The 13,723-nt window shown below is 39.2% G+C and overlaps 2 protein-coding genes across 3 annotated transcripts; both read left to right on the top strand.

The window, feature by feature from the left end:
- Positions 1-494: 494 nt before the first annotated feature.
- Positions 495-6,445, top strand: LOC101072985 (hyaluronan-binding protein 2-like). The gene is made up of 14 exons (XM_003963696.3): positions 495-654; positions 786-876; positions 1,119-1,214; positions 1,340-1,447; positions 1,527-1,643; positions 2,194-2,304; positions 2,379-2,550; positions 2,627-2,721; positions 3,200-3,548; positions 3,639-3,781; positions 3,893-4,027; positions 4,179-4,324; positions 4,424-4,614; positions 5,446-6,445. The coding sequence occupies exons 1-13, from the start codon at positions 595-597 to the stop codon at positions 4,595-4,597; spliced, it is 1,797 nt and encodes a 598-aa protein (XP_003963745.2). The 5' UTR covers positions 495-594; the 3' UTR covers positions 4,598-4,614; positions 5,446-6,445.
- A 162-nt stretch (positions 6,446-6,607) lies between these two features.
- On the top strand, positions 6,608-13,685 carry LOC101073205 (delta-1-pyrroline-5-carboxylate synthase-like). 2 transcript variants are annotated; one of them, XM_029835591.1, is made up of 17 exons: positions 6,608-7,028; positions 8,455-8,572; positions 8,679-8,827; positions 8,950-9,099; positions 9,205-9,309; positions 9,405-9,563; positions 10,177-10,267; positions 10,787-10,911; positions 10,996-11,140; positions 11,237-11,310; positions 11,536-11,635; positions 11,735-11,955; positions 12,050-12,187; positions 12,273-12,468; positions 12,641-12,762; positions 12,894-13,176; positions 13,252-13,685. In XM_029835591.1, the coding sequence occupies exons 2-17, from the start codon at positions 8,476-8,478 to the stop codon at positions 13,431-13,433; spliced, it is 2,337 nt and encodes a 778-aa protein (XP_029691451.1). In that variant the 5' UTR covers positions 6,608-7,028; positions 8,455-8,475; the 3' UTR covers positions 13,434-13,685. The 2 variants fall into 2 exon arrangements, with proteins under 2 accessions (XP_029691451.1, XP_011601187.1); XM_011602885.2 differs by having other exon boundaries at positions 6,608-7,737.
- The last annotated feature ends 38 nt before the right edge of the window (positions 13,686-13,723 follow it).

The following is a 13,723-nucleotide window of genomic DNA, read 5'->3' as shown; positions in this document are numbered from 1 at the left end:
TATTTCATACTTCTGTGTACTGACCTTCACCTAATGAATACAGATGAAGCAGCAAATCTAATCTTGATTGTAAATAAAAATAGGATGTTCTGGTGGTTGTACAAGTATTTGTGTTTGTTTGATTGACCATAGATGCATTTATTTTGTAGATACCCCTACTTCTCTGTACTGTCTTTCTTTTAAAATGTGAAAAAAATAATCTGTACCCTAATTTGTACCTGTTGGTGGACACAAAGTCCACATTCAAACAAACAATTTGCTCTGCAAACATGCTCTCTGAGCCTTAATGTTGCATTTGAATTTACATTTACTGTGTTTAAATGAAAATGTGAAAGACCTACTTTTGAATTTGCCCTCTTCATTCACTGAAACTCAATTGGCTTATTGTCTAATGTTTTAAATATGCATGTATATATTTCAGAGTGGTTAAAATCAATAATCCTGACTCAGCATTAGAAATCAATGCCAAACCCCCACCCTTCAGCAACTCAAAGGTTAGTGTGATCATACACATTAGAATAGAATAGTGCATGTGATCTGCCAGGCAGTGCATCTCACATTACTCTCCTGGATGGGTTTGGATCCACCGTCGTCATGAAGCTCAAGCTCCTCTTCCTTATTACCCTGGTAGTGGTGCTCCTCGCTGCTGCTGAAGTATGTATTCACTCTACTGCTCTGGTCATTACTGAGGATCAAATGCATTACAGGGAATTTCTGTTTAATTGGACTTATTCAACATATTATAATTGCCAGAAAATGTTGAACTTGATAATTATTTTATCCAGGCAAAACCTAAAAAGAAGCATCGTCACAAGCATCTCAAACCTGGACACCAAAAACAGAACAGGAGACAAAAATTTAGGGACATAATCGCAGGTGAGTGTTTCATAATTCAGTTAATTCAGTTAAGTGGCAGCTAAAGTGGAAGACATCCCATGAGGAGCTCGAAATGAAACCAGAACACATATGGCAAATGCTAAAAAAAATATTGCTGTTTTAACAGGGGAAAAAAGGGAAAATGAATAAATATAAATGACCATCAAACATAATGACATGGCTTTAAATGCATCCAAGGTAAGAAGGAAATGAAGATGTGGTCTTTCCTTTTATTATTTTAGATTTCTTCTTTGAGATTGTGGATGTAGCAACAGGTGATGATGAGGAGGATGACGAAGGTAACTCAGACTGGCTTTATGATCTTCAGGAGCCAGGGGGTGAGTGTTTAACCTTTTATATACTCTAAAATGATTTTTACCATAGACCAGTGTGTGAGTCCTAGCGTGTCTCAGTTGATTCAATAACTCAAATCAGGTATTTTCTGCCTGTTTTTATGTCTCAGGCCTTTGCAACCCCAACCCTTGCCACAATGATGGAGTGTGCAAGCAGAAGGGAAAAAAGATCAAATGTGACTGTCCCAAACCTTTTAAGGGAAAGAAATGCGAGAGAGGTTTGAATAAATAACATTAAATCCGAGATTATTTGGTATGTTTCATGCACAAATACCTCACAAAACCTTTTTGTCTCAGGGCCTAAATATTGTAAGAGAGGTTTATGTGGGCGTGGGGAATGCGTGCTGAGTTCAGTTCCACCCTACTATGAGTGCAGGTGCAAGGAGCCCTTCCAGCCACCAGATTGCAGAACCTGTGAGTGACAAGAAATCTCTTAAATTAGTTTTAATAATAATTTACCTTTTAGAATATATAATATCACCTGGAAGCATATTTGCATCTATGAATGGATGAAAGGCTAACTACTGCAAGAAATAGCCTAGCCTTTCCCTGTAGTGCCTTCAGGTCAGTCATCCATACGAATAATGACATGGAGTTATTTAATAGGAATAACAAAAGAACCTGACCAAGATTATGTTTAACTCTTCTGAAGTCACAATTTGTGTTCTGTGCATTTTCTGCAAACCACACGTAAACATAAATCAAGTTCCTCTTAAAAGAAATAAAAAATTATGAAGGCAGAAAGAAGCAAAGAATTTGAATTGAAATAGTATTGAAAGGCATAATTTAAAATCAAAGCTTATCTTTCTATTATTCAAGATATCTAATGTAGCAGGACTCATCAAATTAATATTCAGTCTGAAATGTTTCTTGAATTGACCTCCCCAATACAGCAGCACAATTGCACAGCTGATCTCTTGACCCCTTTAACAATTTTTATTCATTTTGTTTTTTCCCCTCACAGACTCAGTGTGTGAACCTAATCCATGTAAGAATGGTGGCACATGTGTCAGGGCTGGAAATGACTTTGACTGCCAGTGTGCTCCAGGATACAGAGGAAGTGTATGCCATGTTGGTAAATACAATACTGCTGTCCCATTCTTGCCCCATTCTCCATAAAATACTAACATGGATGTGCTGTCTTTCTAGGCCCAAGTGACTGCTATACTAGTGATGGCGAGTCATACCGTGGCACTGTTTCTGAGACAAGCGAGGGTGACGAATGCCTCTACTGGAACTCTCATTTCATTGTAGCTAATGGAGTCGATCCATTCAAGTCCTTTGTTGACAAAGATGGGCTTGGCCCTCACAACTTTTGCAGGTCCTAAATGTGCATGTGCCTACAAACGACGCAGAGACATGAAATTGGAGGTGCTAATGGGTTTTGTGTGATGCAGGAATCCAGATGGAGAGATCATGCCCTGGTGTTTCTACAGAAGAGGCCGAAAGCTGTACTGGGACTACTGTGATGTGTTGGAGTGCTCTGAATCAGGTCAACTCTAATGAAAATAATGTTCTTGATGATATTTCACCTGTCCTTATGCTGTCACTGCATATATAACATCATTAGGCAGCCAACTTTATGAGACTGAATAAGGCCTCAAATTATTCTTTTTATATATTTCAAGTTATATACGGTAGTACACATCCATCCATCCACCTTTGTTATGGATTATTACCATTTATTTTAAATGTTAAAAAAAAAGTCTATCATAAAATAAAATCAAGGAGTGCACCATACAGTTACAATACAGTTTGGCTAACATTAACTTCATTTGAAAACAAACAAACAAACAAACAAAAATATTAAACCAGTTACTACAGTAACTTATCTATTTGGTGTTTTTCAGTACTACAACAAATATATCATAACCAAGCTCAAAAATATCATTAGAGCCCATTAGAATAAAATTTAATTCACAAATTACTCATGGTATATCCTCTGCTATTTGTTGCGTGCGTGTTTTCAGATTCAGATGATGATTCAACACCATCCTCTCCTCCCAAACCAAGACCCACAACAGCTAAACCTACACCTGCACCTGTACCCAGACCTGTTACTACCAAACCCTCACTGACTCGAAAACCCACCCAGGCTGCACCTGCACCCTCTCCATCGCAGCGATTCTCCACCTGTGGGAAACCTCAGCCAAAAAAGCCCATCACCCGAATCTTTGGGGGTCTGAAGGTAAATCCTGGTGGCATACCCTGGCAGGTCTCTGTGCAAGTGAAACAAAAGAACACCAACCAAATATTCAGACATGTGTGTGGAGGAGTTCTCATTGATAGCTGCTGGGTACTGACAGCTGGACACTGCATGTAAGCACAACCTCAACAAGTACAGCAAAAGAAGATTATGACTTTTAACTGTCAATGGACTAAACATTTGCTAAATGTGTTTTTGAACAGTGAACCAAACAAGGACATGCAAGTGGTCATGGGAGGTCTGTCTTTGGACATGGATGAAACAACGGAGCAAACAATAAGGGTCGAAGAGGTGATTGTACACGAGAACTACCTGGAGACACAGTCAGCAGTCTACAACGACATAAGTATTCACGTTTCTTTCACACTTTGCCCAAAATTTGTGCCAACAATATCTGCCTTTTTGTATTATTATTATTATTTTTTAAATTCTGTCCTTCTATTTGAATTGATCTTAGGCTTGTTAAGACTAAGGAACAAGGATGGTGTCTGTGCTATTGAGACCCAGTTTGTGAAATCGGCCTGTCTGCCTGATGCCCAGCTGCCGGATGGGCTGGAGTGTACCATTTCTGGATGGGGTGCCACTGAGGAGTGTAAGGACAGTGTTGCCCATCAAACATATTAAATCTACATTTTATAGATTTAAAAAAAAAAAAAAAAAAAAAAAACTCATTTCAATGCAATGTGTAAATCTGAGTGCTTGTTTAAATACTTTGTGATTAATTTTTGGACTAATTCCTGCAGCTGGATTTGGTTCAAACCACCTGCTGAAGGCAAACGTGTTACTTATCAACCAGCAAAAGTGCTCTGATCCTGCTGTTTATGGAAATATCCTGGATTTTTCTATGCTCTGTGCTGGTCACCTACAGGGAGGAGTAGATTCTTGTCAGGTTGGTGCACCTTTAAATTTTATGCATAGCTGTTGCACTTTGTCAAAGAGTTGTGCCATGTGGATACCAACTGCTAAATCATAATTTTTCATGTTTCAGGGTGACTCCGGAGGTCCACTGACTTGTAATCAGAATGCTACCAGTTATGTTTATGGTCTTGTGAGCTGGGGTGACCAATGTGGAAAGAAGAACAAACCCGGGGTCTACACACGTGTTGTACATTTTCTGGACTGGATCAGGTCAAAGATCCAAGCCCCATCCCCATCTTCATAGGTATCATCCCAGACAGTGTAAGCAAGGACTCAATTATTGATGGAGCAAGTCACCAACCAGTGTGAACTTTTTTATTTTGCTTTTTTTTGCAGATACCTGAAATCTTATGTTTAAAGTCAACAGGATTATTATTTTAAAATTCCACTGTTCACGAGAAAAAACAAAAACAAATTTTAATTTACCAAAATTGTTTTAATTAAATTTAGTTGATTTAATTGAATCAGTTTATTTCCTGTAATCACAGGGTAACCAGAACTCTGACAGAAAAATGTTTTACTTAATATAAGTGTACACACATAAATGCTAACAAAAGCCATTGCGTAAATTAAACTCATGTATAAAATGACTGTTCATGACCAGTCCACGAAGAGTGTGATCACCACTTTTTGATTTTGTCCCTCAAGGTTTCAAATATCTGACATTTAGTTCCACATTGGAACACAGGACAAGCTGGTAGTTTATCAGTGGGTCATTTACTTTATGAACTGCATCAATCAATGACACATGACATCCAATTTGGTGAATCATATTGACTTCACTGCTAAATGATACAATACGATTGAAGGTGATGTGGAAGCAAAAATACTACAGCAATACTTAGTGATGGCCTGAAAATCAATTGAGAAAAATCAGTAAAATAAGCAGTGCAGCCTGGCTAATCCTAGGGTCTGTAATTCAAAGCAAAGTAAGAGGCCGATTGTTCAGGCCATTCACATCAATGCTGGGGTTAAATATTGGGTCCAAAGGTCTTTAACGGTGCATTCAGAAAGAGTATTGTGGAATGACACAGTCTCTTATGGAGATTTACCTGTATGCCCAACATTCTGACTTCCTTCCTTCTTTTCCAGGGCATCGTGACATCATGCTGTCCTTCTCTATGGTAGATGCAACGGGATGTGTTGTTCACACCCAGGATGGTGTAAATCTAACTCTCATTGGCTTTTTTTCCCCAGTGTTCCAGTCATCACACTAATTACTCAGTAAGATTTGTCTTGGACAATGACCTCCCAGTAGTGTTGATCAGGAGAAAAATTTGGCTTGATCAGAACAGTGGACTGGGAATAGCATAGCTGAGGACTCTGAATGTCACTGGATGGCTGCCCAGTACGCTTGTCTTCAATCTTGGGTTATTTCCACTTTGAGGTGCTCTGTGCTGGAGTCCAGAGAAGGAGAACTTAGATCTGCAAACACAAACATCCATTCAGTACACATAATCACAAATAGAAGGATTGATTTTTGATTGCAAAACTTCGTACACAAACATGACCAAATTCGTGGAAAGTGTTGAGACAGATCCACTGGGAACTCGTCCACAACCCTCTCCGCTGTTCACAATTCCTCTGGGTCACACAGGTTTTTTTCTACTTCCTGGATTGGTGCTATTGCCAAAGGGTCACATAAATAAAAACCATCAGGAGATAAAAGCGACTGCAAAAGATGAAAGAGTAGAAGAAAATAGATTAACAATGTGCTTACCAGAGATTTAGTGCTGTAATTTGCTGTAAAAAAAAATTAAACAGTTCACATTTTTGCAACCCTCATCATCATATTTTTTAGTATTAACCTTCTTGTCAGGCCATTTTTTCCCCCTGGAGGAATAATTGACTGGATGCTCTGAGGACGTCACCATCTTTGATCTGAGTGTCCAGCTGACTCCTCTGAGCCTCCGGCCATTCCATCAAATGTGCCTCCTCTGCACCTATGATCCACATCAAAAGAAGGTCGTTGCCATTCCTGCTGTATTTGTCCGAGACTCTCTGTCTGAAATTTGAAGAGGACTGCTAGGGAAGAAAATGTGAAACTTAGACACAATCCTTCTTCCTATTAAAATGTATCAGTAAAAGGTTGCACATGTCATTAATTTAACCAGTGTTTCTGTATACAGTGCACCCAAGCCCTTTATTGCATGTTCTGCTTTACCTCATCTCTTCAGCAGTTTGTTTATATTGAGCTCTAATATGTTCTGAACACACAATCGTAAGAAGTTCTTTGGCCATTAAATTCCCATATTGAGATACATTTGAATGAGCCAATATTAAAAACACAAGGCACACATACTTAAGTCATATTTACCTTGTAATCTGCACAGGCTTCATGGAGTTGAGCTGCTTTGTGGTTCTTGTGCATCCCAACCAGGATCCACAAACAGGGACCTTATGCTCCATACAAAAGAGCTTGAGCTCATTGTGGTGCTCCCTGCACTTCAGGGACAGCGGCTTCCTCATTTACCTCCATAACTGTTGATCTCAAAATAGACCTCTTCTGACGCAGTTGGGCATGAGCCTGGCAGAGAGGCATCCCTGGTCAGACCAGTCCCGGTGGCCACCGATGGCAGTTATACACAGGATCTGTGAAGATGTACTGGCACATTTGGTGGGCATCTGAAAGCGTCTTCAATGGTCTCCATCTTGTCTTCATCTCACAGCTCAATGTATGTGTACTGCTCATGAAAGTTTCACAGGCCTCTCGCAGCAATCTCGTGCATCCTGTATCAAATTACTGATAATGATTTCCACCTTCAAAATATCAGTTCCAAACCACTGACTTTCCTGAGACAACACAATCCAGCACTGGTACTATTGAAATTAACTATTTTGACTATCTTAATCAACTAGTATGATTCAATAATCTGATTACTGAAAAACTTTAAACAAACTGTGCCTTCGTTCTGGACTGAAGTAAGACAGAAGTACAGAAATGTTTTCTTTACAAGCATTTGCAAAAAAAAAAAAATGTATAAGGTTTTCTTAAATGTAAATATAAGATCGGTTTACTTTGAGTTTTCGATGTGCATTTTTTTGGGGTATTTCTCTCTAAAATTACATACGTACAAAAATGCTTCAAAGACATATTATTAAAATCGGCGTGTCGGCACGAAAGTGTGTTTGTAAAATACTGCGGCTGCGAAGCTATATTGTCCACCAGAATGTACTATTTTGCGTACGTAAGAAGCGTATTAACAGCATAAAGAGTGATTTATGCGTACATACACTTACGCACTCGCTATTGTTGAATGGCTAAATTGCAGTACTACCCATTCAGCGTTCAGCGTGTGGATGTGGCAGTATTGCCGCACCAACCAGCCAAGTGTCCGTGTCCTAGTCCAGTCCAGTCTTGGTTCTCTTTGTTTTTCACAGCTTGTAAGATACGTTTTTTATTAACTCAATTCGTTCTAATTTTTTTTTTGTCAAGACCAGGCACGCCAGGTTGTGTGGAACAGCTAATGCTAGCTAGCTTCAGCTAACCCTGCTCTGTTTTGATGGAGAATTTACACATTTTCATTTTATCGTCACACACACACACACACACACACACACACACACACACACACCCACCCACCCCATTGGCTTTGTTCTATTTGTGATTGTATTCACTTGTACACTTTGTATTCGCAAACTAAAATAGGAAGCAATGATAGAAGCACCGATGTCATACTCAAAAGCAATGAATGCAGTTTGATATCACTGGGAATAATGTTAACATGCTTTGGGCTTTATTCAAACCTGCTCTGAAAGTTATTGGATAGTTTAAGTGTCGTTTGGATTTTATAGTATTTGTTTTAATGTTTTCTGAATTCAATATGTTTCAGTATGATTCAATATTTGCCTTGTCACCTTGTTAGAAACCTTTTTTGTGTTCACATGTTACTGTTTTAAAAGTCTTCAGTTCTTTTTGGTCCTTTCTGTGTTAGATATAGGCTTTTTAAAATATTGTACATCCATTCTTTATACAATGATTTATAACTCATAGGCAGCAGCAACATTTGTGAAGCATAGTTCTGCTTCCACACTGAATTTTCCTAGTAAAATGTTATTTTTTTTCCATCTGTTGATCTGTTCTGATTATGTTTATTACAGCTCTCCTAAGGTATTATTGCCATGTTTGCTAGGCTGACCTCTTGTTCCAACCTGCCATCTAGAATCAGGCAGTCAAATGTCTGTCCAGTATCCCTCAGATCATATTCCCAGGCAAAATGTAAGGGTCCCACCGGCTTCTTTCATGTTAGTATTTTGATCTCACCACTGTGATACTATCATATCACCTTGCCGACTTACTGTATATGCAATATTATGCATTGCAGACTCACTCCCACGTTCTCATGGGAAGTCTTTTGCCCATCGCAGTGAGTTAAAGCAGGCTAAACGCATTGTGGTAAAGCTAGGAAGTGCTGTTGTTACTCGAGATGAATGCGGCCTCGCACTGGGAAGACTGGCCTCCATAGTGGAGCAGGTAATGTCACATTGAAAAACTGCTATTGTAATTTTTATTAACATCTGTCCAAACATGTTTCATATGTGGCTTCATACTCCTAGTTTTGAGAGCTTGAATGTATGCCATTTTTGCCTTGCCAGGTTGCCATGCTGCAGAATCAAGGCAGAGAGATGATGATTGTGACCAGTGGTGCTGTAGCATTTGGAAAACAGAGATTGAGACATGAAATTCTGCTATCTCAGAGCGTTAGGCAGGCCTTGCATTCTGGACAGAACCGACTCAAAGACATGGCGAGTCCATTCTATTAATGCATTTTAACAGAAGATATAACACAACATAACATACATTCATTTGCAGAAATGTATTAGCGTGTTTCTAAATTATTTTTATTTCAGACAGTTCCAGTTTTGGAGGCAAGGGCCTGCGCAGCTGCTGGGCAGAGTGGTCTGATGGCTTTGTATGAAGCTATGTTTACCCAGTACAGTACTTGCACGGCACAGGTATTGATACATTTTAAATCACAAAATAAAACACTTTGAAGTGTTTCAGACATGGGGAAAAATGCAGTTTAATGCTTTCTTTCTTTTTTCTGCAGATTTTGGTCACCAATCTGGATTTTCACGATGAGCAGAAGCGTCGTAACTTGAACAGCACCCTTCATGAACTGCTGCGAATGAACATTGTTCCCATTATCAACACCAATGATGCTGTTGTTGCACCAACTGTTCCCAACAGTGACCTGCAGGGGGTAAATGTGAGTACTGTGTGAAATACCACCTCTAAACACACCAGTTTAACTTTATGCTTTGCTATGTAAAGTTTTGGTCTGTAAAACAGCCATTTTAAGACAGTAGATCTGCATAATAACACAGCATGTAGCAGCAAGTTGATACTTCCCTACACCAAATTCAGAAGCATCTGTTTCTTGGAATTTGGTTGAGAAACACGTGTTGTGGTGTTTTGACACAATTGTAGCAAATAAAAGTACATACTTTGCTTGAAAAATCTATTTAGAAGAAGTAGCAGTCAATGGAAGTACTTGCGTAAACTTATTCTCTTGTTCCTTGAAGTGAGTCTTCAGTACTTTGTCCCCAAGTGAGCTTGGTTTATGATGGATTATTATTATATTATGTATATGTATTATTCTTGTTGCATTACAGTGCTCAAATTCCCAAATATAATAGAAAGAAATATGGCATGAAAATAAAAATAGCAATAATAGTAATGTATATTCACACAGACACACACACACACACGCACACACATACATACATACATACATATATATATCGCATTGTTTACATAATAATAGCATGTATAATATTAACAATACATTAACAGTGTTTGTTATTCTGTTTATATTTCAGGTAATTAGCATCAAAGATAATGATAGCTTGGCTGCACGGCTTGCTGTTGAAATGAAAGCAGACCTCCTTATTGCCCTTTCTGATGTTGAAGGTACAGAAATCCCCACACATTAGTGGATTGATTTAAAGCATTAAGTAGTAAATACATTTACATTGTGTTCATTTTATGCAAAATTGTATTCATTATTAAATGCTTCACAAAGACAAAAACTGCTTGATAAGTATACTCAACAAACTGCAAAATGGTAAAATAAATAGAATTTTAATTCATAAAACATGCATAAAAGTACAAACAGAAAAAGGAAATAACAAAAATCAACATAACTCAACTCCTGTGACCAGAGCTTTCCTTTGCCCTTGCTGATTCTTTTCATGTCCAAGGTTTATTCCATTGGTCTTGTTATCGTTCTTGGGACTCATGTTAAACCAGAATAAATTTCATCTGAAAATGATCTAATGCAATACCATCAGCAACTGGCACATGATATGTGTGTACAACAACATATATTGACATATATTGTCTTTGTTGTACCTATATTCTTTATTCTGTAATGGGCAAACATTGTAGTGTCTGGCTTTTCTGGTCAATTTCTTGCTTTTGTTTTTATAGGTTTATACAACAGTCCCCCGGGAACAGATAATTCCAAGCTTATTGATATATTCTATCCTGGAGATCAGCAATCAATTACCTATGGCACCAAGTCCAGACTGGGCCTTGGTGGTATGGAAGCAAAAGTAAGCCCCTAATTTTCAAACCTAAACCTGCTTGTTTATATCAGAAGAAATGTACAGTATCGTTTTTAATGTTGTCTGCCTCAGGTGAAAGCGGCACTTTGGGCACTGCAGGGTGGGACGTCTGTAGTCATTGCCAACGGCACACATCCTAAAGTCACGGGCCATGTCATCACAGATATCGTAGAAGGGAAGAAAGTCGGTACTTTTTTTTCTGAAGTCAAACCGGCAGGTACTGAGTGTAGTCATTGGGGACTGATGCTCCACTGGGTGACTGTAATTTATTTTTTTTGTTTTTAATGCCAATCTGATTGATTTGCTTATTCAGGTCCAACTGTGGAGCAGCAGGCAGAGATGGCTCGCCATGCAGGCAGGACCCTGGCCTTCCTGCACCCAGATCAAGTGAATTTCTTCCCCTTAATGTGGTCTATGGATATTCAAAGATAATATATATGCAGTATGAAAACAATTCACTCATGTAGCCCAAATTATTTTAGTCTTCATTATAATGTCATCAGGTCTCTATTGAAATGGCTAGTCTGCATTTATTACATTAGGTTTACTTTAAAGTCATTTTAAAAAGTCTTTGTCAAAAATCTATGTTGCATTGTTCATTTGTTCTTCCAGAGAGGAGAGATAATCTGTCGTCTTGCTGAGCTGCTTACAGAAACAAAAGATGAGATCCTCAGTGCCAACAAAAGAGACATGGAGTTAGCAACATTATCCGGTATACAGAAAACCCGCTAATTAACTTAACATACAGAACCCCAGAGTCCAATGTGTTGGTAGTAGGATGGGTTTTTATTCTTTTTTGTTGCCTCCACAGGTCATTTTTCTCAGGCCCTGATCAACCGCCTGAGTCTGTCCTCTGCCAAGCTGAACAGTCTCGCCATTGGTCTCCGTCAGCTTTCTGTGTCCTCCAAAGACAGTGTGGGTCGGGTGCTGAGGAGGACGAGGGTGGCCAACAACCTGGAGCTGGAACAGATCACAGTACCCATTGGCGTGTTGCTTGTCATCTTTGAGTCACGTCCTGACTGTCTCCCGCAGGTCAGTCAACATTCGATCAACAGGGAATTTCACTTGCAACTGTAGTATTTATAGTTTCTTGATGAATAGATAATTTTCATACATTGTGTTGAAGGTTTCTGCTTTGGCAATTGCCAGTGGTAATGCTTTGCTACTGAAAGGTGGTAAAGAAGCTTCGAACACCAACAAAATCCTGCATCAGCTCACTCAGGAAGCCCTTTCCATGCATGGAGTGGCAGATGCTATTCAGCTTGTAAGACTTAAAAACTTTTTTAAAACTAGTGGTTAAACTTCAAGCTTTAATGAAGGTTCTCATGTGCAAAATCTCCCTTTTGTAGGTGAGCACACGAGAAGAAGTTGAGGACCTTTGCAGACTGGACAAGTTGATCGACCTGATCATACCAAGAGGCTCATCGGAGTTGGTCCGAGATATTCAAACAGCAGCCAAAGGAATTCCTGTTCTGGGACACAGCGAGGGAATCTGCCATGTTTACATAGACAGTGAAGCCAGCATTGACAAAGCCATTAGCGTTGGTATGTGATTTTTGTCTTAACCAGCTGTTCTTGTTTATGTCAGCCAAACAACAATATCAGATTTTATTTGAAGAATGTCCATTGGATATTACCAAATGACCACAGGTTGAGAGTTTTAACATGCTGAGATAAGTGAAAATATTACATTCACTAACCTGTGTTTCATTCTCAGTCAGAGATTCCAAATGTGACTACCCTGCAGCCTGCAATGCTATGGAGACCCTCCTTATTCACAAAGATTTTCTTCGAACGCCCATGTTTGATCAGATCATTGATACACTGAGAGCAGACCATGTAAGGAGAATACACTGACACTTCATACTTTAGTACAGAGCAAAAAGCACAGCAGTTTGATCAGTCCTTTCATTCAGGAAAGGGCTATTCTCTTTACTTATAAGCATCTGCTGAAAAACTCTCCCACCCAGGTTAAAATCCACGCTGGACCACAGTTTGCATCGTATTTAACTTTTAGCCCTTCTGAAGTGAAGTCTCTGCGGACAGAGTATGGAGATCTGGAGTGCTGCATTGAGGTAGTAGACAGCATGCAGGATGCTGTGGATCACATCCATAAATACGGCAGCGCCCACACTGATGTCATTATTACGGAAAATGAAGAGAGAGCAGAACAGTTCCTACAGCAGGTGGATAGTGCCTGTGTATTTTGGAATGCTAGCAGTCGCTTTGCTGATGGGTACCGCTTTGGTTTAGGTAGGTGAAGTGTCAGTTTATCACAATGTGTTATTGAAATCTGTTAAGCCAGTTTTCTGTTTGATCATATTACAGGAGCTGAGGTTGGTATAAGTACTGCACGGATTCACGCCAGAGGCCCAGTGGGATTGGAGGGGCTTCTGACCACCAAATGGGTGCTCCGTGGAGATGGGCATACAGTGGCAGACTTCTCTGAGCAGGGCAGCATGAAATACCTTCATGAAAATATCCCTGTTCCCCAGGGGAGCTTTAATTAGATGTCTGACCAAAGAGTTCCCTGCCAGTTTTTGACATCTACACAGATGTCTAAACAGACAGTATTGGTCTGCTGTTAGAGCCTCAGAACCATTAAGTTTGTGCATATCACTTCCACACATTGTCCACTCATGCAGCATTTCCTGGAAAAGTAAGTTAGTGAACCTGTGCCTAAATTTCAAATATTCCATAACCAATGAAGTTTGGTCAGTGTTCTATGACTAAAAAAGAAATAAAATCTGTTTTATGCTTTATATATTACAGATGGCAAATGTACAGAGAAAAACCTGAA

The sequence above is a fragment of the Takifugu rubripes genome, chromosome 4, assembly GCF_901000725.2.
Source record: "Takifugu rubripes chromosome 4, fTakRub1.2, whole genome shotgun sequence".
NCBI classification, from domain to species: domain Eukaryota; kingdom Metazoa; phylum Chordata; class Actinopteri; order Tetraodontiformes; family Tetraodontidae; genus Takifugu; species Takifugu rubripes.
Note: the sequence above shows the minus strand (reverse complement) of the source record. Positions and strands in the feature narration are given on the sequence as shown.

Coding starts and splice junctions, on each gene's coding strand:
- LOC101072985 (XM_003963696.3), top strand. CDS start 595: ATGAAGCTCAAGCTCCTCTTCCTTATTACCCTGGTAGTGGTGCTCCTC. Junction 1,215..1,339: donor TGATCTTCAGGAGCCAGGGG/GTGAGTGTTTAA, acceptor TTTATGTCTCAG/GCCTTTGCAACCCCAACCCT. Junction 2,722..3,199: donor GTTGGAGTGCTCTGAATCAG/GTCAACTCTAAT, acceptor GCGTGTTTTCAG/ATTCAGATGATGATTCAACA.
- LOC101073205 (XM_029835591.1), top strand. CDS start 8,476: ATGTTTGCTAGGCTGACCTCTTGTTCCAACCTGCCATCTAGAATCAGG. Junction 8,573..8,678: donor ATCATATTCCCAGGCAAAAT/GTAAGGGTCCCA, acceptor TATGCATTGCAG/ACTCACTCCCACGTTCTCAT. Junction 11,311..11,535: donor CCTTCCTGCACCCAGATCAA/GTGAATTTCTTC, acceptor TTGTTCTTCCAG/AGAGGAGAGATAATCTGTCG.